The following is a 24850-nucleotide window of genomic DNA, read 5'->3' as shown; positions in this document are numbered from 1 at the left end:
AGCCTTGGGTGGATCCAGAAGACAAGAGCTTGCCTGGAGTCCCTCTGCCAGCACTGGTGACTCTAGATAAGCGTGCTCCTAAGAAGGACATAAGAAAAGCCTCCTGGATCAGGTCACTGGTCCTTCTAGCCTAGCAGGCTGTTCCCACAGTGGGTGCTTTTCTTCAAAGCATGGAGCTGCAGCAGTCTTGGCACAAATGGTCTCTTATCGACAAAGAAGATGCCACAGATTGCCTGCATGTTTAGATGTGCCCATATCCTGCCTTGGTATCTTGGGCATCTGGTCCTCCTTATCAGAAGATTGCAAACTGCTTTGCCTCCTGCAATTTCCTGAGGTTTCATTATGTCCCCTCTGCATTCTGGAGGCTGCAGATACAAGACAGACCCATGTCTTTGGTGACCCTGCGCCAAACCACCCCCTGCGTGATTCCAAAAGACATCTTTAGTTGGTGTCAAACCAGGCTTGGTTCTGTGCATGAATCTCAACCCATGGAGATTGGTATTGTGCTTTTTAACTTATTCATAAACAATCTGGATTTACAGGAGAGCAGTGAGGTGGCCAAATTTGCTGTTAATGCAGAATTGTTCAAGGAGGTTGAAACTGTTCCAAGCCACCTCATTCTCCAAGGAGAGAGAGAATGCAGGGGTTCCAGGAACTTTCCCAGGTTTAGATTCTTTGAAATGAGGGTCAGCAGAGACTGTGGTATCTTTGGGGCATATGGTTTATTTATACATAGATACAAGCTGAGTATAAGATGTGGGAGGTTCACAACATCAGCACCCCAACAGATCTTGCTTCTCCATCAGTCACAGCTTCAGATACAGCACAGAGCTAGCTGTCTCTGCAGCCTCCAGCTTCCAGCCTGCTTCCAGCCCAGCTCACATTGCTCTCCTATCCAGCAGCTAGATGGGAAAAGGTGGAGGAAAGGCCCAACAAAACAAAACACTGACTGGGAAGCGAGGAGGGGGCATTTGGACCTCTCTGGTCTTCTCCACACATCTTCTTGTCCTGCTGCTTTTCCCTGGAGAAACCTGCTATTTAGTCTTCAATTGATGCAAAATGTAGGGATGTGTATAGAAACTTGGATAGGATATATTATTGGATAGTAGATATTATTCTTCCTGACACATGTTTGTGAGTGTCGCAAAGTACACCCCATTTGTGACAAAATGAAGAAGCTGTTGATTGAGCTGGTTACAGTCTTTTTGATGAAGCATTCCAGGATGCCTTGGTGCAGACTGGATATTCCTGGTATTTCCCCCTTATATCACCCTTAAAACAATATATATGGATGATGGATCACCGCCACCACAGGGCCAGTTCACTATTCTCCCCAAGGAGGCTTCTTGTCCACTCTGCTTAAAGCTGCTTCATTTTATCAAACATCTGGTTTTGCAGTTGCTCCAGTTTGTCAGGCAGCTGGCTTCACTGCCACTCCACTAATCTCCAGCTGCCAGTTCTGCCAGTCCCTCTGTTGCTGGATTTGCTGCTGGAGCATCAACTTGAACTGCTCAAGGAGTGCTGCTGCTTCTCCCACCATCTTGACCCAGCCGCACCTCGCTCACACGTCCTCCTCCAGGAAACCCGGGAAGACCCTCCAAGTGTCCCTATTTCCCAGGGCAGTCCTGGGTGTACAGAAGCCATCCCAGTTTCTGATTTATTACCAGAATGTCCTGCTTTTCCTTAGGACATCCCTAATTTCATTGGTGAAATGTTGGAGGGTATGGAGTTATGTGACCCCAGAGCCTGGGAGATAAGTAACTACACAACCTTTAGAAGACTTCTGAAGACAGCCCAGTATTTGGAAGGTTTTAATGTTCAATGTTTTATTTTGTTCTATATAGGTTGGAAGCTGCCTAGAGTGGCTGGGGCAGCCCAGTCAGATGGGCGGGGCATAAATATTATTATTGTTGTTGTTGTTGTTGTTTAGTACACCCCTATTTTCATTGCAGAAATGTTGGAAGGTATACAGGTGCTTACCATCGCAGCCAGTTCGCAACTGGGTACTACTCTAATCCTTCAGAGAAAAGTGATGGGGGTCATGGCATTCACTCAGGTATTTCCTCAGCTGGTGGGGACCTCATAGGATCAGTTCCACTTCAGCAGGGAGAGTGCAAAGTCAGGCGTGGAAAACAAAGTGACAAAAATGGAGGTGCAGGTGGGCCTTTGGTGGCTCTAGAAGACAGGAGCCTGCCTGGAGTCCCTCTGAAAGGAGTGACTGTTGGGTATCTCCACATTGGACATGGAGTACTCTTAGAAAGCTCCCCCCAAAAAACCCAGCCCCTGGGGTCATGTCACTCTCCCTTGTGTATAGCCAGGTTGCCACACCTCCATGTCCCTAACAAGGCCTGATCCTTCTCTGGACCTTGTTCCAACTGTCCTATGTTTGCCCTCACAGGGCCTCAGCCCTCCCCTGATGCTTTGGAAGCATCTGAGCTGTTTACCTAGAAATGGGCTTGGCCCAATAAAGGCCTCTTATCGCCCCCCCCCTTATCAATCAAAAGATGCCATGGATGATGGGCCTCATGATACATCCACATTCTGCCTTGGTATCTTGGGCGTCAACCACTCACTATCTCCCTTGCTTTTGGGTGGAGCGGAAATTGTCTAGAAATATCTCCTATAGACAAGAGACCAGGAGGAGCCTCAGCGGCCGAGGAAGGAGTCTGAAAGGGCAATGAGTCCTCTTTCCATCTTATCAATCGAAAGATGCCACAGATGATGGGCCTCAGACATGTTTGCATCCTGACTCTGTATCTTGGACATCAGCCTCTTGCTATCTCTATCGCTTTCAGGGGTGCGGGAACTTTTCTGAAGCTATCTGTCCTGTGACATCCTCTCCAGATGTTGTAATCGCAATTGTTTTGTGGCTAGAATCACCTATAAGAAGAGACCAGGGGAGCTTCAGGGTACTGAGCGTCAAGGCATCCAAGGAAGGAAAGACCCCAGACCGTCTCTCCATCTCCACCTGCCATGAAGCTGTCTCTGGTTGCCCTCCCCTTTCTCCTTCTGGCTCTGGCTTCTGCTAGTCCACGTGAGTCTGCCCTTCTCATATGTGGGTTAATTTATTTAGGAGATTTATACCCACTTTTGTCTGATTTTCACAACAACGATGTAATGACCATTATTATTATTATTATTATTATTATTATTATTACTACTACTACTACTACTACAGGTGGCACTGTGGTCTAAACCTCTGAGCCTCTTGGGCTTGCCGATCAGAAGGTTGGCGGTTCGAATCCCCACGACAGGGTGAGCTCCCGTTGCTGGGTCTCAGCTCCTGCCAACCTAGCGGTTCGAAAGCACTCCAGTGCAAGTACAGTGGTACCTTGTGTTACAAACTTAATTCATTCCGGAGGTCCGTTCTTAACCCGAAACTGTTCTTAACCTGAGGCACGCTTTCGCTCATGGGGCCTCCCGCTGCCAGCATGCCGCCGGCACATGATTTCCGTTCTCATCCTGGGGCAAAGTTCTCAACCTGAGGTACTACTTCCGGGTTAGCAGAGTTTGTAACCAAAGTGTTTGTAACCCAAGGTACCACTATAGATAAATAGGTACTGCTGCAGCGGGAAGGTAAACGGCGTTTCCGTGTGCTCTGGCACTCGTCACGGTGTCCTGTTACACCAAAAGTGGTTTAGTCATGCTGGTCACATGACCTGGAAAGCTGTCTGTGGACAAATGCAGGCTCCCTCAGCCTGAAAGCGGAATGAGCGCCGCAACCCCATCGTCGCCTTTGACTGGACTTAACCATCCAGGGGTCCTTTACCATTGTTGTTGTTGTTGTTTTCTTACATTTCTTAGTTGCTTTATACAAAAAAAAAAAAAGTCTTACAGCAACTTAACAATATAAAATGAAGCCCGATAAGATCAGATGAAACCAGTTTAAAATTAGGGTGGGGGACCATAGATAAGTATAGTATTTGGAAAGGACATAGTCATTTATTTAAAACACAGCATGGAGAACCTTCAGTCTTCTGGTGGATGGAGACAGAGGGGGCTTCCTTTTGGCTCTGCAGACAAGCCAATACTCTCCATTCCTTTCTCCCTTTCAGGTGAATATGATGAGGAGTTTGGGATCCATGATAAGTCTATTCCCAATGCTGGTCTTGGTAAGTCCTCCTTTCGGGGTGTCCACAATAGTCAAGCAATCCAAGTGGTACCAGGGTCACGTGCCAGGGTCATGTGCTTTTGTGCCTAATCCAAAAGGCAGCAGAGGTTATCCCATGAGGGGCATGGCACAGCCCTCTCAAGCAGATTGTCAGGCAACTTGCAAATCCACGCCTACAAAAGAAATCTGAAATCCACACCATCTTGCCTCTTTCCCCCAAACCTGGAAGATATTCTCCCTAATCTCAGATGCAAGAGACTGATTGTGATTGCTCCCTGGTGTGAGGTACTCTGCACATGATCAGAGGTTGTTACTTCACACTTGCAGGATTGAGCCATCCATTGAAAATATGTTCTGATGTGCCCTGGCTCAAATGAAACAATCATTTTTTTATCTATCCATTGGAATCATGGGTTTAAATTTAGAGGGGAAAGGTGCTGCAGATAACGAAAAGCTGGTTTTTGTTTGGGGAGGACTGCATGCAGCTGGAAGCAAATATTCCATGGTGGGGGTTTTCCCCCCTTGTATTTTTGAAGTGTTGTGTGTTTGTTTAATTGTTCTCTCTGTTTTATACACAAAATGGAAAAAGCATTCTCCTGGTAAGTCTTCCTTGTCTCCCTCTCCTCAACCATTTTTTTCCTTTCAGTTGGAAATATTGGTTTTCATTTAGAGGGGAAAAGTGTTGCAGATAACGAAAAGCTGGTTTTCCTTGGTGGGGGGACATGGTAGGGGGTTTCCTTGTATTTTTTAAGCATTGTGTGTTTGTTTAATTTTGGGGCAAGAGGTGTGGAGGCACAATCAGGACTTGACTACATCCTAGTCATCCAAAATTCAGTGGTTTCTAAACACACTTGTATGTACATACACATACGCACACATAGGTTCTCTCTACCCAGCAATGAAGGTGCAAGTTCCAGACAGGTTCTGCCACTTGAGCAGCAGGGAGGGGGCACAGACTGGTCTTGGTGAAGGGGGGGGGATCTTGGCTGCCCTGGGGGGAATCTTGAGGGCTAGATCAAAAGCCCTGGGGACCACATTCAGAGTTCCTCCATGCTTGCTTCTAAATGCAAGGGCCTCCACACAGAGATCTGTATGTTTGGATGTTTGATGTGAAAAATTTAAAACAACCATTGCTAATAAATTGAGTCAATTAACAACAGTACTTACTTATACCACTTCTTACAGTTGGGATGGATCCCTCGTCTCCCTGCTGTGAAGATTATTCCAAGATAACATTCCCAAAGAGCATCGTGAAGGATTATTTCTACACCAGCGGCAACTGTCGTCTGTCTTCTGTAGTGTAAGTTTCCACATCAGGGCAAAAGCCAAGAGGCCAGCTGGATAACATGTTTCAAAGGGTAGAAGGTGAAGTGAGGCTTAAGCACTTGGGGGACAGATTGAGAAAATCATGAGAGTAGATCACAGAAAAATGGAGAAATTGTCACTCGGGAGAAGAGATAGGCTGTGACTATTTTCCAGTCTTAAACTCAGTTCCTCCTCTTTAAATTTAAGTTCCTCCTCTCTTGCACTCAGAAGGAGCCAGCCACTGAAGCCGTGCCACACTCAGTCCCGTGCTCAGCCTCCTCCTCTGCCCCCTGCCAACAGATATTGAATAGGGCAAAGACAGAGCCAGCACCCCAGTGGGCCTATTCATTTGGGAAGCATGGATTTGATGGGATCACATTAAGACTGCGGTCAGAAGCAATTTCTTTTCCATCTCTATATCCTGCTGAGGACACAGGGTCCATGGCAAGGTTGATCCTGGTGCCTTTTGACATGGGAAGCGGGCTGCCTGCCTTTTTCTCCAGACCCAAGAAAAGTGGGGTCCTCAGGCTAGTGGAGAATCAAAAGGGCACATTCAGTGACACATGGTGAATGCCTGTTTCTTTCTCTGACAGGTTTGTATTCAAGAATGGAAGAACAGGCTGTGCTGACCCAAATGCCCAGTGGGCCAAGGATCTTATGGAATACATTGACAGCATTAAACATTCCCCCAGCTCAAGACCCACAACTGTGCCTATCCCCAGCGCATAGCCCACATTAGGAAAAGGCACTTGGAGCCACGGCAACCTCCTTGCCTCTTTGCTGAACCTCTTCCCTCTCTCTCTCTCTCTCTCTCTCTCTCTCCCCCCTCCCTCTCTCTCTCTCTCTCTCTCTCCCCCTCCCTCCCTCTCTCTCTGTCTGCCCGCTCATATTCTGTCCCCTTCATGGCTGAAGAGAGTCTTCATTCAAGGGACTCTGTGGTTATCAAGGCAGCGATCTAGGAGCAGCCGGCCTACCTTGTGGGAAAGGGTCTACCAGAAAGTAGTTCCTGAAGTCAGCAGGTGCCCCTTTCATAGCTAAGTCAATCGACACTGTTTGGCAGGTTCTGTTCAAGCAACCAAGCATCTGTTTCCAAGCAGCTTTTCAAAATGTTGATTTCCAGTGTGCTGCTGGGGGACAAATTCTTTTTGCCGGGGCTTTTAAGGAAATTCCCAAAGCATGATTTAAATCTCACCTTGGGTATCTGTCTTGAGAATCTGCACAGCAAATGTTTCTGAATTCTTTGCTCTCTGCTTGAGAGGCAACTTTAAGCACACTGATTTCTGCTTGTGTTGTTCTTAAGTGTTGCTTATAGGAGTATGTCTGCAGATGGGCCAGTCTGCAGTTCTGCCGTTGGCTTCTGAAAATAAAGATGCAGTTTGAGTTCCCCTCTGTCTTTTGTGAGTCCTTATTCTCTCCAGGGGGGAGGGGGGGAGGCACGTCCAGGCAGTCTGAGATCAGCTTCGCAAGGGGAGGGAGATGACAGGCATTTTTGCAACCTCAGCCCACAGGGAACAAGGTGGTCACGATTCCCAAGGCTGCCTCTGCTGCCTCCCTTGGCTAAGCTGGTTGGGTAGCAATATCCGGGATTTAGCCTTGATTCAAGTGGATGGCAAGGGAGGAAGATCCGCTCCAGTTCCCCTTTTTGTCAACTCATCATCAAGAACGATGGGGGCATCTGTGCTGACCCCAATGAACAATGGGTCCAGGATCGCATCCGCCATCTCCCTGCACCCAGTGGTGAACCTTGGGGTCTCAAATTTCAGCAGCGCCCTGTGCAACACCCAAAATTCAGCACCCCACCCCACCTCTCACCTTCCATTCTACATCATAGTTACGGCACCCTCTGCTCTGCACCCAGTGTGACCAAACCAGTTGCACTCCCCTAAATCCGCCTCTGCTCCACCATCTCTTTGGATTCCCACCAAGAGCCAGCCAGGCCTCTGCATCTCTCTCAGCCTCAGTTCCAGACAAGCCCACTCTAAACGATCCTTTGGAGCTGCTTGACAGTATCAAGGAGAATGTGGGCAGGGGGGGCCACTAGACAGTGTCTATTAAGACGTTCATAAAGCCTTTCATAGCCCCCCCCCCCACAAAGGCTTCTGAGTAAGCCCAGAGAGTCATGGGATAAGAAGAGTGGTCCTCTTGTGGATCAGTAACAGGTGAAGAATCAGGAAGCAGAAAGTGGGAATGAATGAAGAGTCCTCCCAGTGGAGGGATGGAGAAAGTGGGCTACCCTGAGGACCAGGATTGGGCCCTGTGCTTAACTCAAATGAACATGGATCCCTGTTGATAAGGAAAACATCCTGGGGTGTGGATTTACTCTGCTGCCCAGCTCATTGGGGTGCCACTCCCTGGAGGTCTCTTCGGTCAGCAAAAGAAGGAGTCTCCAGTCAAGTTAAAGAAGCAAAGCAGCGGTCAGTGGACCTGATCTTTATTTGTTGCAACAAGGTCAAAGCACATAAAGAGTAGGAACTCCAAGCATGGGGTTGCATGAACTTTTAAGACCTCTCCCCATTTCCCATAATACATTTTTCAACAGCTTCATTGATACATCACAGATATGACACAAAGTAGGAGAGTTTTGGATGTAGAAACATGAGCCCATCACTCACCCCGGTCAATAACCAGGGTTTTAATATTAATTATCCGCTTCTCCAAAGAACAATAAAAGTACCAGTATTTGCCCATCCCCCTAGCTACAACGCTTTCCTGAGCTTCTCCTTTGAAAGTATCAGGATTCCTCTGCCATCCCAATGAATTTCTGTCTGGGTTATGTGCTGCCTTTGATCGCCCCCTGCCTCCTATTGTGAGACTAAGTTCAGACCTTATGGAGGGGCAAGGAGTACGTGGCCTTATGCTCAAGGGATTATGGAGGCAGGGGGAGCTCTAGATTCTCATAGTCCAGAGGAGTCATTACTGTCAGAACCAAGGAAATCAGTCAAAGTTTAGTGATTCTTTGTGAAGTTTCTACAGTTTTCTATATGGGATAGTCAGAGGAGACAGTGCCATACATGGTCTCGGCTTATTGCTACAAGTTTATAGGCGGCTTTTCTCAGCCTCTTTGCTGTTGTGTATGTATGGTGCTTGTGTAAATGGTCCTGGTCCTGGCCTTAGTTTGAGGCTGTGGTAGGGACTTGGGATTTGCAGGGGGGTCATTTAACTGCCCCCCATCCCTGGTTTTAACACTGTGCACAGCTTCTATACACTAAGCTAGTCAACCAGCAAAATTCCTTAACCGACTTCTTAACACAACTTTCCCAGGGTGGGCAAAATGGAGATCCAGGTGAGCCTTGGGTGGATCCAGAAGACAAGAGCTTGCCTGGAGTCCCTCTGCCAGCACTGGTGACTCTAGATAAGCGTGCTCCTAAGAAGGACATAAGAAAAGCCTCCTGGATCAGGTCACTGGTCCTTCTAGCCTAGCAGGCTGTTCCCACAGTGGGTGCTTTTCTTCAAAGCATGGAGCTGCAGCAGTCTTGGCACAAATGGTCTCTTATCGACAAAGAAGATGCCACAGATTGCCTGCATGTTTAGATGTGCCCATATCCTGCCTTGGTATCTTGGGCATCTGGTCCTCCTTATCAGAAGATTGCAAACTGCTTTGCCTCCTGCAATTTCCTGAGGTTTCATTATGTCCCCTCTGCATTCTGGAGGCTGCAGATACAAGACAGACCCATGTCTTTGGTGACCCTGCGCCAAACCACCCCCTGCGTGATTCGAAAAGACATCTTTAGTTGGTGTCAAACCAGGCTTGGTTCTGTGCATGAATCTCAACCCATGGAGATTGGTATTGTGCTTTTTAACTTATTCATAAACAATCTGGATTTACAGGAGAGCAGTGAGGTGGCCAAATTTGCTGTTAATGCAGAATTGTTCAAGGAGGTTGAAACTGTTCCAAGCCACCTCATTCTCCAAGGAGAGAGAGAATGCAGGGGTTCCAGGAACTTTCCCAGGTTTAGATTCTTTGAAATGAGGGTCAGCAGAGACTGTGGTATCTTTGGGGCATATGGTTTATTTATACATAGATACAAGCTGAGTATAAGATGTGGGAGGTTCACAGCATCAGCACCCCAACAGATCTTGCTTCTACATCAGTCACAGCTTCAGATACAGCACAGAGCTAGCTGTCTCTGCAGCCTCCAGCTTCCAGCCTGCTTCCAGCCCAGCTCACATTGCTCTCCTATCCAGCAGCTAGATGGGAAAAGGTGGAGGAAAGGCCCAACAAAACAAAACACTGACTGGGAAGCGAGGAGGGGGCATTTGGACCTCTCTGGTCTTCTCCACACATCTTCTTGTCCTGCTGCTTTTCCCTGGAGAAACCTGCTATTTAGTCTTCAATTGATGCAAAATGTAGGGATGTGTATAGAAACTTGGATAGGATATATTATTGGATAGTAGATATTATTCTTCCTGACACATGTTTGTGAGTGTCGCAAAGTACACCCCATTTGTGACAAAATGAAGAAGCTGTTGATTGAGCTGGTTACAGTCTTTTTGATGAAGCATTCCAGGATGCCTTGGTGCAGACTGGATATTCCTGGTATTTCCCCCTTATATCACCCTTAAAACAATATATATGGATGATGGATCACCGCCACCACAGGGCCAGTTCACTATTCTCCCCAAGGAGGCTTCTTGTCCACTCTGCTTAAAGCTGCTTCATTTTATCAAACATCTGGTTTTGCAGTTGCTCCAGTTTGTCAGGCAGCTGGCTTCACTGCCACTCCACTAATCTCCAGCTGCCAGTTCTGCCAGTCCCTCTGTTGCTGGAATTGCTGCTGGAGCATCAACTTGAACTGCTCAAGGAGTGCTGCTGCTTCTCCCACCATCTTGACCCAGCCGCACCTCGCTCACACGTCCTCCTCCAGGAAACCCGGGAAGACCCTCCAAGTGTCCCTATTTCCCAGGGCAGTCCTGGGTGTACAGAAGCCATCCCAGTTTCTGATTTATTACCAGAATGTCCTGCTTTTCCTTAGGACATCCCTAATTTCATTGGTGAAATGTTGGAGGGTATGGAGTTATGTGACCCCAGAGCCCGGGAGATAAGTAACTACACAACCTTTAGAAGACTTCTGAAGACAGCCCAGTATTTGGAAGGTTTTAATGTTCAATGTTTTATTTTGTTCTATATAGGTTGGAAGCTGCCTAGAGTGGCTGGGGCAGCCCAGTCAGATGGGTGGGGCATAAATATTATTATTGTTGTTGTTGTTGTTGTTTAGTACACCCCTATTTTCATTGCAGAAATGTTGGAAGGTATACAGGTGCTTACCATCGCAGCCAGTTCGCAACTGGGTACTACTCTAATCCTTCAGAGAAAAGTGATGGGGGTCATGGCATTCACTCAGGTATTTCCTCAGCTGGTGGGGACCTCATAGGATCAGTTCCACTTCAGCAGGGAGAGTGCAAAGTCAGGCGTGGAAAACAAAGTGACAAAAATGGAGGTGCAGGTGGGCCTTTGGTGGCTCTAGAAGACAGGAGCCTGCCTGGAGTCCCTCTGAAAGGAGTGACTGTTGGGTATCTCCACATTGGACATGGAGTACTCTTAGAAAGCTCCCCCCAAAAAACCCAGCCCCTGGGGTCATGTCACTCTCCCTTGTGTATAGCCAGGTTGCCACACCTCCATGTCCCTAACAAGGCCTGATCCTTCTCTGGACCTTGTTCCAACTGTCCTATGTTTGCCCTCACAGGGCCTCAGCCCTCCCCTGATGCTTTGGAAGCATCTGAGCTGTTTACCTAGAAATGGGCTTGGCCCAATAAAGGCCTCTTATCGCCCCCCCCCCTTATCAATCAAAAGATGCCATGGATGATGGGCCTCATGATACATCCACATCCTGCCTTGGTATCTTGGGCGTCAACCACTCACTATCTCCCTTGCTTTTGGGTGGAGCGGAAACTGTCTAGAAATATCTCCTATAGACAAGAGACCAGGAGGAGCCTCAGCGGCCGAGGAAGGAGTCTGAAAGGGCAATGAGTCCTCTTTCCATCTTATCAATCGAAAGATGCCACAGATGATGGGCCTCAGACATGTTTGCATCCTGACTCTGTATCTTGGACATCAGCCTCTTGCTATCTCTATCGCTTTCAGGGGTGCGGGAACTTTTCTGAAGCTATCTGTCCTGTGACATCCTCTCCAGATGTTGTAATCGCAATTGTTTTGTGGCTAGAATCACCTATAAGAAGAGACCAGGGGAGCTTCAGGGTACTGAGCGTCAAGGCATCCAAGGAAGGAAAGACCCCAGACCGTCTCTCCATCTCCACCTGCCATGAAGCTGTCTCTGGTTGCCCTCCCCTTTCTCCTTCTGGCTCTGGCTTCTGCTAGTCCACGTGAGTCTGCCCTTCTCAAATGTGGGTTTATTTATTTAGGAGATTTATACCCACTTTTGTCTGATTTTCACAACAACGATGTAATGACCATTATTATTATTATTATTATTATTATTATTATTACTACTACTACTACAGGTGGCACTGTGGTCTAAACCTCTGAGCCTCTTGGGCTTGCCGATCAGAAGGTTGGCGGTTCGAATCCCCACGACAGGGTGAGCTCCCGTTGCTGGGTCTCAGCTCCTGCCAACCTAGCGGTTCGAAAGCACTCCAGTGCAAGTACAGTGGTACCTTGTGTTACAAACTTAATTCATTCCGGAGGTCCGTTCTTAACCCGAAACTGTTCTTAACCTGAGGCACGCTTTCGCTCATGGGACCTCCCATGAGTACGTGGCCTTATGCTCAAGGGATTATGGAGGCAGGGGGAGCTCTAGATTCTCATAGTCCAGAGGAGTCATTACTGTCGGAACCAAGGAAATCAGTCAAACTGTTGAAGTTTAGTGATTATTTGTGAAGTTTCTACAGTTTTCTATATGGGATAGTCAGAGGAGACAGTGCCATACATGGTCTCGGCTTATTGCTACAAGTTTATAGGCGGCTTTTCTCAGCCTCTTTGCTGTTGTGTATGTATAGTGCTTGTGTAAATGGTCCTGGTCCTGACCTTAGTTTGAGGCTGTGGTGGGGACTTGGGATTTGCAGGGGGGTCATTTAACTGCCCCCCATCCCTGGTTTTAACACTGTGCACAGCTTCTATACACTAAGCTAGTCAACCAGCAAAATTCCTTAACCGACTTCTTAACACAACTTTCCCAGGGTGGGCAAAATGGAGATCCAGGTGAGCCTTGGGTGGATCCAGAAGACAAGAGCTTGCCTGGAGTCCCTCTGCCAGCACTGGGGGTGGGTAGGTAGGTGGGAGTCTCCCCTTGGGCACAGAGGTCTCTTGGGTGCTATCAGAACCCATCCAAGAAAAGGAGTCCTTAAGTCATGGCACCCTCCATTGCACCCACAGCCCAGTTGCTACCCATCCTTCATCCTAAAATGGCCTGATCCCTCCCGGGACCTTGTTCCAGCTGCTTTACATTTGTGCTCACAAGGCCTCGAGCCTCCCCTAAGCCCATGGAAGCACACAGGCTGTTTACACAGAAATGGACGTGTCGCACGAAAGGGCTCTTATCAACCCCCTTATCAATCAAAATATGCCACAGGTGATGGGCCTCTTGATACGTCCACATCCTGCCTCCGTATCTTGGGCATCAACCCCTCACTATCTCCCTTGATTGTGGTAGAGTGGAAAATTTTCAGAAGTCAATCTAGAAACACAGTCTATAAAGATGAGACTAGGGTGTACTGAGTGTCAAAGCAGTCAAGGAAAGAGACTGGAAGGGCCCCAATCCTCTCTTCATCTCTGCCTGTCATGAATCTCTCTCCGGCTGCCCTCATCTTCCTCCTCTTTGCAGCCACCTTTGCCCTGGCCACTGCTTGCCCACGTGAGTTTATTATCCTTCTTTTCTCCAATGTATTTTTTTATTTGGGATATATAAAAAGGTAAAGGTACCCCTGCCCGTACGGGCCAGTCTTGACAGACTCTAGGGTTGTGCGCCCATCTCTTTTTTTATATATATAGATTTTTATTGGTTTTACAACATTTTTTTAAACAATACAAACAAATAAAAAGACAAACAAACATGTATAATTTCATAACCTTTTTTCCATAACCTTCGTTTCTCGGACTCCCCCATACCTCCCCTTTCTGCATCCCTGTTTGCAAAATTATTTCAGCAGCTTCTGAGCAATTTTATCAAATATATGTCCTCTTAGTCTTTTCTCTGACTTAATCTTATGTCACTGTTTCCCTTTTTCTCTCAGCACCTCGGCATTTTAGCATTCATCAATTTTATAATAGCTCTTAAGATAAATTTTAAATTTCTTCCAGTCCTCTTCCGCCGTCTCTTTCCTCTGATCACGGATTCTGCCAGTCATCTCAGCCAGTGTCATATAGTCCATCACTTTCATCTGCCATTCTTCCACGGTGGGTAGGACTTGTGTCTTCCAATACTTTGCGATGAGTATTCTTGCTGCCGTCGTAGCATACATAAAGAAAATTCTATCTCTCTTTGACACCAATTGGCCGACAATGCCCAAGAGAAAGGCTTCTGGTTTCTTAGGGAAAGTACATTTAAGTACCTTTTTCATTTCATTATATATCATTTCCCAGAAAGCCTTAATCTTCGGGCACGTCCACCAAAGGTGATAGAAAGTACCTTCAGTTTCTTTACACTTCCAACACTTATTATCAGGCAAATGATAAATTTTTGCTAGCTTGACTGGGGTCATGTACCACCTGTAGATCATTTTCATAACATTTTCCTTTAAGGCATTACATGCCGTAAATTTTATACCGGTGTTCCACAACCATTCCCAGTCAGCAAACATAATATTATGACCAATGTCCTGTGCCCACTTAATCATAGCCGATTTAACTGTTTCATCTTGTGTATTCCATTTCAGCAGCAAGTTATACATTCTTGACAAATTCTTGGTATTGGGTTCTAACAATTCAGTTTCTAATTTTGATTTCTCCACCTGGAAGCCAATTTTCCTATCTTGTTTGTAGACCTCCATTATTTGATAATAATGGAGCCAATCTCTTACTTTAGGTTTCAATTTCTCATGACTCTGCAATTTCAATTTATCTCCATCTTGTTCCAAGATTTCCCAATACTTTGGCCATTCAGCCTCCATATTGAGTTTCTTCAATGCCTTAGCCTCCAAGGGTGACAACCATCTAGGGGTTTTGTTTTCCAACAAGTCTTTATATCTTATCCAAACATTAAATAACGCTTTTCTGACAATGTGATTTTTAAAGGCCCTATGCACTTTGATTTTATCATACCATAGATATGCATGCCAACCAAATGTATTATTGAAACCTTCTAAGTCCAAGATATCTGTGTTCTCGAGGAGCATCCACTCTTTCAGCCAGCAGCGCCCATCTCACTCTAGAGGCCGGGGGCCAGCGCTGTTCGGAGACACTTCCGGGTCACGTGGCCAGTGTGACGAAGCTGCTCTGGCGAGCCTGCACCAGCGCAGCACACGGAAACGCCGTTTACCTTCCCGCTAGAAAGCGGTACCTATTTATCTACTTGCACTTTAGGGGTGCTTTCGAACTGCTAGGTGGGCAGGAGCTGGGACCGTAGACGGGAGCTCACCCCGCCGCGGGGATTCGAACCGCCGACCATGCGATCGGCAAGCCCTGGGCGCTGAGGATTTACCCACAGCACCACCCGCGTCCCCTTGGGATATATAGCGACTTTCAATTTATTTTTAAGACAGCAATAAGGCCAGCTGACCCATGAAGCAGGGTGAGGCAACCACCTTGGGTGGCAGGATCGACTGGGGCAGCAGATCCGGCCTCCAAGGAATGCGTTGTCCTCTGGCTCTGCTGCTGCCAACACCGCAGTGGCAGCAAAAGCTGCGGCTTGCTTTTTAGAGCAGATTTGCCACATCTTTGGCAACCTCTCTGCCCTGTGCCACTGCTGCTGCAGCCTCTTGGAGGGGACCAGAGGCAAGATCACAGAGATTCCTAGGTGTAGAGTGGCAGCTGCAGGGGTGGCCCATGAAGAGGCACTTAGCTTACCCATGAAACGGTGCCACGGATGAGCCTCACGTGGAAACCAGACCTTTGTCTTGCTCAGTGAAAAATCCACCCCAAAGTATGCCTTCCCCAAACCATAGGCTAGCAACAAGGGTTTCATGGGTCAAGATTCCCATATCCATGGCTGTGGGAGGCGGACAGTTCACAAGGATGCAAACCTATAATGGCACTCCATTCCTTTCTCCCAATCAGGTGTAGAATCCAAGTACGCACTAGGTGAGAAAACATATCCTCGTAAGTCTTCCTTGTCTCCCTCTCCTCTATCTTACTCAAAGAGGTCAATAATCTGATAATGCTGATATGCTTTACTTGGTCTTCTTTATTTTAACCCACTTGCAACTGTACTCATTCTATGTGCCTTTTCATCGTTTTGCTTTTCAGCTGTTATTTTTCACCTGTTGCTCTAATTGTTCTCCCTGTTTTATAAGCAAAATGGAAAAAGCTTTACCAAAATTGTAACAAACCTTACCCAAAGGGGGAACTGTTGCCAGACTCACATGGATGCTTCCTTCCCCTACTCTCTGTCCTGGAGACGCTGTTCACACAAGCTTTTCAGCCAAAGGTGGCCACAGTTCTCAAGGTCTTGTGTGAAAACCATCCTTTGTGTTGTTAACCAAATTGAGTCCGTCTGCCCAGACTGGTTAGTGGATCTCCTCAAACAGGAGAAGAAGGGGACTGGAGGCAAACCTATTGGTATTTCCTCTTCTTATTTTTTGTAATGAGATTTTTGTAATGCTGCCCCAGGAACTGGACTAAGGAGGAGAGGGCTATTGATGGCCACAAGCCATGGTGGCAACGCTCTGCCTCTGTGGTTGGAGACAGCAACACTTCTGAAGACAAGTTGATGGAACCTACGGGAAGGGAGTGTGCTCAGGTCCTGTTTGTGGGCTTCCCATTGGGAGCATCTGCTTGGCCATTGTGAGAAGAGGATGCTGGACTAGATGGGTGACTAGCCTGAAGCAGCAAGGCACTTCTGATATTCATTGTATTTTTGTATTTTTTAAGCATTGTGTGTTTGTTTAATTTTGGGGCAAGAGGTGTGGAGGCACAATCAGGACTTGACTACATCCTAGTCATCCAAAATTCAGTGGTTTCTAAACACACTTGCATGTACATACACATACGCACACATAGGTTCTCTCTACCCAGCAATGAAGGTGCAAGTTCCAGACAGGTTCTGCCACTTGAGCAGCAGGGAGGGGGCACAGACTGGTCTTGGTGAAGGGGGGGGGATCTTGGCTGCCCTGGGGGGAATCTTGAGGGCTAGATCAAAAGCCCTGGGGACCACATTCAGACTTCCTCCATGCTTGCTTCTAAATGCAAGGGCCTCCACACAGAGACAAGGATGTGTATGTTTGGATGTTTGATGTGAAAAATTTAAAACAACCATTGCTAATAAATTGAGTCAATTAACAACAGTACTTACTTATACCACTTCTTACAGTTGGGATGGATCCCTCGTCTCCCTGCTGTAAAAATTATTCCAAGAAGAAATTCCCAAGGAGCATCGTGAAGGATTATTTCTACACCAGCGGCAACTGTCGTCTGTTTTCTGTAGTGTAAGTTTCCACATCAGGGCAAAAACCAAGAGGCCAGCTGGATAACATGTTTCAAAGGGTAGAAGGTGAAGTGAGGCTTAAGCACTTGGGGGACAGATTGAGAAAATCATGAGAGTAGATCACAGAAAAATGGAGAAATTGTCACTCGGGAGAAGAGATAGGCTGTGACTATTTTCCAGTCTTAAACTCAGTTCCTCCTCTTTAAATTTAAGTTCCTCCTCTCTTGCACTCAGAAGGAGCCAGCCACTGAAGCCATGCCACACTCAGTCCCGTGCTCAGCCTCCTCCTCTGCCCCCTGCCAACAGATATTGAATAGGGCAAAGACAGAGCCAGCACCCCAGTGGGCCTATTCATTTGGGAAGCATGGATTTGATGGGATCACATTAGGACTGCGGTCAGAAGCAATTTCTTTTCCATCTCTATATCCTGCTGAGGACACAGCGTCCATGGCAAGGTTGATCCTGGTGCCTTTTGACATGGGAAGTGGGCTGCCTGCCTTTTTCTCCAGACCCAAGAGAAGTGGGGTCCTCAGGCTAGTGGAGAATCAAAAGGGCACATTCAGTGACACATGGTGAATGTCTGTTTCTTTCTCTGACAGGTTTGTATTCAAGAATGGAAGAACAGGCTGTGCTGACCCAAATGCCCCGTGGGCCAAGGATCTTATGGAATACATTGACAGCATTAAGCATTCCCCCAGCTCAAGACCCACAACTGTGCCTATCCCCAGCGCATAGCCCACATTAGGAAAAGGCACTTGGAGCCACGGCAACCTCCTTGCCTCTTTGCTGAACCTCTTCCCTCTCTCTCTCTCTCTCTCTCTCTCTCCCTCCCCCCCCCCTCCCTCTCTCTCTCTCTCTCTCCCCCCCTCCCTCCCTCTCTCTCTGTCTGCCCGCTCATATTCTGTCCCCTTCATGGCTGAAGAGAGTCTTCATTCAAGGGACTCTGTGGTTATCAAGGCAGCGATCTAGGAGCAGCCGGCCTGCCTTGTGGGAAAGGGTCTACCAGAAAGTAGTTCCTGAAGTCAGCAGGTGCCCCTTTCATAGCTAAGTCAATCGACACTGTTTGGCAGGTTCTGTTCAAGCAACCAAGCATCTGTTTCCAAGCAGCTTTTCAAAATGTTGATTTCCAGTGTGCTGCTGGGGGACAAATTCTTTTTGCCGGGGCTTTTAAGGAAATTCCCAAAGCATGATTTAAATCTCACCTTGGGTATCTGTCTTGAGAATCTGCACAGCAAATGTTTCTGAATTCTTTGCTCTCTGCTTGAGAGGCAACTTTAAGCACACTGATTTCTGCTTGTGTTGTTCTTAAGTGTTGCTTATAGGAGTATGTCTGCAGATGGGCCAGTCTGCAGTTCTGCCGTTGGCTTCTGAAAATAAAGATGCAGTTTGAGTTCCCCTCTGTCTTTTGTGAGTCCTTATTCTCTCCAGGGGGGAGGGGGGGAGGCACGTCCAGGCAGTCTGAGATCAGCTTCGCAAGGGGAGGGAGATGACAGGCATTTTTGCAACCTCAGCCCACAGGGAACAAGGTGGTCACGATTCCCAAGGCTGCCTCTGCTGCCTCCCTTGGCTAAGCTGGTTGGGTAGCAATATCCGGGATTTAGCCTTGATTCAGGTGGATGGCAAGGGAGGAAGATCCGCTCCAGTTCCCCTTTTTGTCAACTCATCATCAAGAACGATAGGGGCATCTGTGCTGACCCCAATGAACAATGGGTCCAGGATCGCTCTCGTTCTCGCCCCAAATTGAGTCCGTCTGCCCAGACTGGTTAGTGGATCTCCTCAAACAGGAGAAGAAGGGGACTGGAGGCAAACCTATTGGCATTTCCTCTTCTTATTTTTTGTAATGAGATTTTTGTAATGCTGCCCCAGGAACTGGACTAAGGAGGAGAGGGCTATTGATGGCCACAAGCCATGGTGGCAACGCTCTGCCTCTGTGGTTGGAGACAGCAACACTTCTGAAGACAAGTTGATGGAACCTATGGGAAGGGAGTGTGCTCAGATCCTGTTTGTGGGCTTCCCATTGGGAGCATCTGCTTGGCCATTGTGAGAAGAGGATGCTGGACTAGATGGGTGACTAGCCTGAAGCAGCAAGGCACTTCTGATGTTCATATGGAACTCCTTCCCACTGGAGGCAATGATGGCCACCAAAACGGAGGACTTTAAAAGAGCATTAGATAGGATAGTATGGCTCCTCTTATATTCTTTAGGGGGAGCACAGTGAAGGAGGGATGGTCCCCTCCTAAAGGGTTTGCTTTTATATATATATATATATATATATAAATAATATTTATTAAAATTTCAAAGGAAAAAAAAATCACATTAGTAAAAAAAAATAACAATGAAAAGGAAAAATACAAAGTAGAAAAAAAAGAAAAAACAGTTAAAAACAATTCCCTCTTTTTCTCACTTCTTTTACGTTTACTTGTTTCCCGGACCTCCTCATACCTCCCTCTTTTGTATTCCAATTAAATTTGTTAATCCAACAATTCCTTTCCCTCCTTTTTAATCCTAATCTTTAATCTTGATATATTATAACTTTAAATTTTTACATATTAAAAACCAAATTTTCCATATTCTTTTGTACCTGTACAGCTAGAAACCACTTAACTTCAATCCAACATCATTCTAACATTCATTAATTTTGCAATATTTCTGTAAATAGTCTTTAAATTTCTTCCAATCTTCTTCCACCGACTCTTCTCCCTGGTCACGGATTCTGCCAGTCATTTCCGCCAGTTCCATGTAGTCCATCATTTTCATCTGCCATTCCTCCAGTGTGGGTAGATCTTGTGTCTTCCAATGCTTTGCGATGAGTATTCTTGCTGCTGTTGTAGCATACATAAAGAAAGTTCTGTCCTTTTTTAACACCGATTGGCCGACTATGCCCAGGAGAAAGGCCTCTGGTTTCTTCAAGAAGGTATATTTAAATACCTTTTTTAGTTCATTATAAATCATCTCCCAGAAAGCCTTAATCCTTGGGCACGTCCACCAAAGGTGAAAGAATGTACCGTACCTTCAGTTTCTTTACATTTCCAACATTTATTATCAGGCACATGATAGATTTTTGCAAGCTTGACTGGGGTTATGTACCACCTGTATATCATTTTCATAATAAAGGGTTTGTTTGGGAGGAGAGCAGGGCCCCACTGCAACCCTCCCCAAGGCACCTCTGTTGGCCAGAGAGAGAGTCCCAGGTTCACTCCCCAGCATCTCCAGGTAGGGCTGGGAATGCCCCACATCTGACACCACACTGAGCCACTGCCAGTCATTGCAGACCATAGTGAGCTAGATGGGTTGACTTGCTGAAAGGTAGCTTCTTATGTGCCTATGAAATTAGCCCTCTAAGATTTCAGCACTCATGACTGTGAATAGTTTTAGGGAAAGGACAGTGCCAGAGCATCTGCTCTGAATGCAGGTCTTGTGTTCAATCCCAGCCACATCTCTAGGTTAGGCTGGTAACATCCCCTGCATGAAATCCTGAAGAGCTGCTGCTGCCAGTCTGTGTAGACAATATTGGCTTAGATGGATCAATGGTCTGACTCGGTATAAAGTAGCTTCCTATATTTAATAACAGTCCTTGTTTCAGAATTCTTGGGATTAGAATCTTACTTTGGGGGAAGAAGCTCAGTGACAGAACAACTACCTTGAATGCAGCAGGTCTCAGGTCCAAATCCCCTGTGGAGTCAAATCAAGACTGCAGGAAGAAGAAGTCATTCATTCACTCCCTTCCGCTCTTCTCTCCCACAAACTCAGGCTACTGCTGTAAGAAATACGTTATGAGACCCATACCACTCAGACTCCTGGCGTCCTATGACTATGCAAGCAGCAAGTGCTCCCAGCCAGCTGTCATGTAAGTATGAAAAACTTGGAAAACAATTCATGGGTCATCAGCCAAACTACAAACTATTAGCAATAGCTGCAGAGGCCAAAGCCCCTTTGCAATTCCATACCAGATCAGGGGGCTTCAGGGAATCGCCTCTCCATCCTGGAAGTGACCTGGTGGCCTTAGGGAAGCCTCAGCCCCCGCCCCCAACTCTGATGAGATGCAGGCTGTTTACACAGAAATGGATGTGTTGCATGAAAGGGCTCTTATCAACCCCCTTATCTATCAAAACATGCCACAGGTGATGGGCCTCTTGATAAGTCCACATCCTGCCTCCATATCTTGGGCATCAACCCCTCACTATCTCCCTTGATTGGGGTGGAGTGAAAACTTTTCTAAAGTCATTCTGGAAGCATCACCTCTTAAGAAGAGACCATGAGGAGCTTCAGAATTTGGCACCCCCAAATGGATCTTCTCAAGTATGGAGCTACTCAATTTTGCACCCTTCAGCTTGGCGCCCTGTGCAGGAGAACTGCCTGCACTGATTTGAACCTTGATCTCCTGGGTCCTAGAGGGTGACTGTCAATATCAGCCTTCAGCACCACCCCAGCCCCAAACTAGGCCAACCCCAAGGCAGAGAACGACCTTTTCCTAGGCATATGATAGAGTTGGCCCTAAGCAGATATCATCTCTTCTTTTGCAGATTCATCACAAAGAAGAACAGAATGGTCTGTGCTAATCCCAGTTCTATATGGGTCATGGATCTCATCCATCGTCTCTCCCCACCATAGAAGCAGTGCCCCTCCCTCTTCTTCTCCACAGAAAGAGAAGAGAGTCCAGGGCTCAAGCTGCTTTGAATGCCAGGAAATCAGACCTGCAAAAAGTGAAGCAATATGAATAAAGGGAGTGATGGCGAGCACGTGCAGAGTACCTCTCATTCATAACCACACAAGAGTGTAGGCTCCTGGCCCATTTATCCTGGGCAAAGGCAGAGGTGGGGAGCAGGGCTGGTGGGGGTGGCCCTTAGCATTTGTGGCTCAGGCAGCCTCAAGGAGAGAAGCTCCACCAGCTGGAAGCCCATCCTCAGCACACTCCATTTCAAAGGCACCAGATATTTCAGGTTTTTACATGAAATTAAATCTGAGCTGGAAGGAGCAAAAACTCTTTTTGTAGCTGCTACTTCCAGACAGGTGTGTCACTTTGCCCCCTTTATCTCTACAACAAGCAGCACTGCTCCCCCAGACTGTCAACTGCAGCCATGATGTTACTCATTGGATGAAAACACTGAAAGACGGAAGCAGGCTTTTTTCTCACAAAGTGATTGGATAGCACCTAGGCCAGCGGTTCTCAACCTGCGGGTCCCCAGATGTTCTTGGACTACAACTCCCATCATCCCTGAGCTCTGGCCTTGCTACCTAGGGGTGATGGGAGTTGTAGTTCAACAACATCTGGGGACCCACAGGTTGAGAAAGGCTGACCTAGGCATTTTGAAGAGGGGTAGTCAACATAATGCACTCTGGATGCTATTGGACTACAATTCCCATCATGACCATGCTTGCTGGGGCTGATGGGAATTGTAGTCCAACACTGGAGACTGTGGTGCCTTTATGATCTATGGTTTATTTACACATATTTACACACCTGACAGACCATTCAAGTGTCCCTATTTTCCAGGGACGGTCCCCGATTTATAGAAGCCATCCCGGTTTCTGATTTGAACCCAGAATGTTAGGGTGTCCCATTTTAATCAGAGAAATGTTAGAGGGTGTGGACCACCACCACCCCAAGCCAAGGAGATATGTAACTATACAACCTTTAGAAGACATCTGAAGGCAGCCCTGTATAGGGAAGTGTTTTTAATGTTTAACAGTTTGTTATGTTTTTATACATGTTGGAAGCAGCCCAGTGTGGGCAACCCAGTAAAATGGATGGGGTATAAATAATAAAATTATTATTATTATGGAATAGGACATCCCTATGTTGGAGGGTATGACCTGAGCCTAAGATGGAGGGACTCACAGCGTCATCACCCAAAATGGTTTTGCTTCTCCCATAATCATAGCCTTGGATTCCAGCAGAAAGCAAGCATGGCTCTGTCTCTCTAGCTTCTGCCTGCTGCCTGCTCTTATCTCTCACATGCTCTGGCTTTTGCCCCTCTCACTACCAGCCAGGTGAGGCAGAGAGGGCAGCCATTTGCCCAGAGAGAACCATCACTACTTTTGGCAGCCCTGAAGGCAGCCCTGTTCTGAAGGCAGCCCTGTTTAGGGAAGTTTTTAATGACTGATGTTTTAATAAAATAAAAATTTTAAAAAATTCCTTCCAGTAGCACCTTGTTGTTGTTGTTTAGTCGTTTAGTCGTGTCCGACTCTTCGTGACCCCATGGACCAGAGCACACCAGGCTCTCCTGTCTTCCACTGCCTCCCGCAGTTTGGTCAAACTCATGCTGGTAGCTTCGAGAACACTATCCAACCATCTCGTTCTCTGTCGTCCCCTTCTCCTTGTGCCCTCCATCTTTCCCAACATCAGGGTCTTTTCCAGGGAGTCTTTTCTTCTCATGAGGTGGCCAAAGTATTGGAGTCTCAGCTTCAGGATCTGTCCTTCCAGTGAGCACTCAGGGCTGATTTCCTTCAGAATAGAGAGGTCTGATCTTCTTGCAGTCCATGGGACTCTCAAGAGTCTCCTCCAGCACCATAATTCAAAAGCATCAATTCTTCGGCGATCAGCCTTCTTTATGGTTCAGCTTTCACTTCCATACATCACTACTGGGAAAACCATAGCTTTAACTACAAGGACCTTTGTTGGCAAGGTGATGTCTCTGCTTTTTAAGATGCTGTCTAGGTTTGTCATTGCTTTTCTCCCAAGAAGCAGGCGTCTTTTAATTTTGCGGCTGCTAGAGACCAACTAAGTTTGTTATTGGTATGAGCTTTCGTGTGCATGCACACATTCTTCAGATGTTTTAATGTATTTTTAATCTTTCGTTGGAAGCCGCCCAGAGGGAAACCTAGCCAGATGGGTGGGGTAGAAATAATAAATTGTTGTTGTTGTTGTTGTTGTTGTTGTTGTTGTTGTTGTTGTTATACACTAATGGCAGTGCTCAGTTGGCAACTATGGCCATTCACTCACAAAGAAACTTGCCAGACTAGTTCAACAATGGGATCCTCCATTAGATGTTAACCCCTGCTGGATCCAGGAGTCCAGGAATTAGAAGGGACTCAGGCATGATACAGACTAACTCCCCCCCCTCAACCCACAACAGTTCTTTTGTCTAGTTAAACTATCCCACAGGAAGCGGCGGCAGCCACCAACCTTGTTGACTTTAAAAGGCAATTGGACAGCTTCATGGAGGAGAGGGCTATCGATGGTTACTGGCCATGATGCTTCTGCTCTGCTTCCATGGTTGGAGCCAGCAATGCTTCTGAATACCAGTTGCTGGAAACCACAGGAGGGGAGAGGGCTCTTGTGCTGGAATCCTGTCTGTGGGTTTCACACAATGGGCATCGTGATCAGCCACTGTGAGGTCAGGATGCTGATCTAGAACAGCTATTGGCCTGGTCCAGTGACACAGCTCTTCTTATGTTTGTATTTGATGTCCCTATGGAAGCAGCTCTGGCCGATCCACTTTGCCACAGAGGAAAGACCTGTCTTGGTGTTAACTCCTGCCCTTGTCTCCAGCTCTGGGTTGCCACAACACTTCCTCAGTCAGTCCCATGCTGCCCTCCTCAACTTTCCCCCATTACCCCCAGAGCCACCTCAGCTTCGCAAGGGGTGAGGGCAACATGAATCATTTGGAGAAGGAACGGGTGATTTGCGTCTCTTGAAAGAGATGCTACTTCCTTCCTAGGTAATGGCGTATGCATTCTTTCTGCTTTTTTTCCCCAAGAGAACATTTGTGGTCTGACACAGCATTACAGGGACAGCGTCCAGGCTTCAGGAACAGGTTAAGGGAAGGGGAGATTTTTTTCAGTAGGTCACTTTCAGTCAGTAGTAAGCCAGGGGGAGGTTTTGTTTAGCACAGTGGTTCCCAAAGTGGATGGTACCTTCTCCTGGGGAGGGCAATGCTAAGAGGCAAGGGGTGGCAGA

General features: G+C 47.0%; 2 protein-coding genes and 2 long non-coding RNA genes across 5 annotated transcripts in view; 3 read left to right on the top strand and 1 right to left on the bottom strand.

Annotated features, from left to right (window-relative positions):
- Nucleotides 1-24850, bottom strand: part of LOC308464465 — a 26858-nt gene extending 2008 nt beyond the window's left edge. The window contains exons 1-2 of the long non-coding RNA XR_013980063.1: nucleotides 24077-24850; nucleotides 20591-20707 (exon numbers count right to left, since the gene is read on the bottom strand). This is a non-coding gene — a long non-coding RNA (uncharacterized lncRNA). The remainder of the gene's footprint in view (nucleotides 1-20590; nucleotides 20708-24076) is intronic.
- On the top strand, nucleotides 2877-6801 carry LOC308464459 (C-C motif chemokine 5-like). Its single transcript, XM_080983803.1, has 4 exons — nucleotides 2877-3034; nucleotides 4056-4112; nucleotides 5297-5411; nucleotides 6010-6801. Exons 1-4 carry the CDS (start codon nucleotides 2974-2976, stop codon nucleotides 6143-6145), a joined length of 369 nt encoding a protein of 122 aa, XP_080839929.1. The 5' UTR covers nucleotides 2877-2973; the 3' UTR covers nucleotides 6146-6801.
- LOC308464460 (C-C motif chemokine 4-like) lies at nucleotides 13008-18345 on the top strand. Of its 2 annotated transcripts, none has more exons than XM_080983804.1 (4): nucleotides 13008-13224; nucleotides 15585-15626; nucleotides 16837-16951; nucleotides 17550-18345. In XM_080983804.1, the coding sequence occupies exons 1-4, from the start codon at nucleotides 13152-13154 to the stop codon at nucleotides 17683-17685; spliced, it is 366 nt and encodes a 121-aa protein (XP_080839930.1). In that variant the 5' UTR covers nucleotides 13008-13151; the 3' UTR covers nucleotides 17686-18345. The 2 variants fall into 2 exon arrangements, with proteins under 2 accessions (XP_080839930.1, XP_080839931.1); XM_080983805.1 differs by having other exon boundaries at nucleotides 13009-13224; nucleotides 15585-15608.
- Nucleotides 20619-21689, top strand: LOC308464463. Its single transcript, XR_013980060.1, has 2 exons — nucleotides 20619-20797; nucleotides 21474-21689. It is a non-coding gene; the product is annotated as an uncharacterized lncRNA (long non-coding RNA).

This window comes from Podarcis pityusensis (genome assembly GCF_964106645.2).
Source record: "Podarcis pityusensis genome assembly, chromosome: 15".
Lineage (NCBI taxonomy): Eukaryota > Metazoa > Chordata > Lepidosauria > Squamata > Lacertidae > Podarcis > Podarcis pityusensis.
Note: the sequence above shows the minus strand (reverse complement) of the source record. Positions and strands in the feature narration are given on the sequence as shown.

What these genes read in the sequence shown, in the direction of transcription:
- LOC308464459 (XM_080983803.1), top strand. Translation starts at nt 2,974, where the DNA reads ATGAAGCTGTCTCTGGTTGCCCTCCCCTTTCTCCTTCTGGCTCTGGCT. An exon ending in TATTCCCAATGCTGGTCTTG is followed by an intron (nt 4,113 to 5,296) that starts GTAAGTCCTCCT and finishes CACTTCTTACAG; the next exon opens with TTGGGATGGATCCCTCGTCT. An exon ending in TGTCGTCTGTCTTCTGTAGT is followed by an intron (nt 5,412 to 6,009) that starts GTAAGTTTCCAC and finishes TTTCTCTGACAG; the next exon opens with GTTTGTATTCAAGAATGGAA.
- LOC308464460 (XM_080983804.1), top strand. Translation starts at nt 13,152, where the DNA reads ATGAATCTCTCTCCGGCTGCCCTCATCTTCCTCCTCTTTGCAGCCACC. An exon ending in CCTGGCCACTGCTTGCCCAC is followed by an intron (nt 13,225 to 15,584) that starts GTGAGTTTATTA and finishes TCTCCCAATCAG; the next exon opens with GTGTAGAATCCAAGTACGCA. An exon ending in AGGTGAGAAAACATATCCTC is followed by an intron (nt 15,627 to 16,836) that starts GTAAGTCTTCCT and finishes CACTTCTTACAG; the next exon opens with TTGGGATGGATCCCTCGTCT.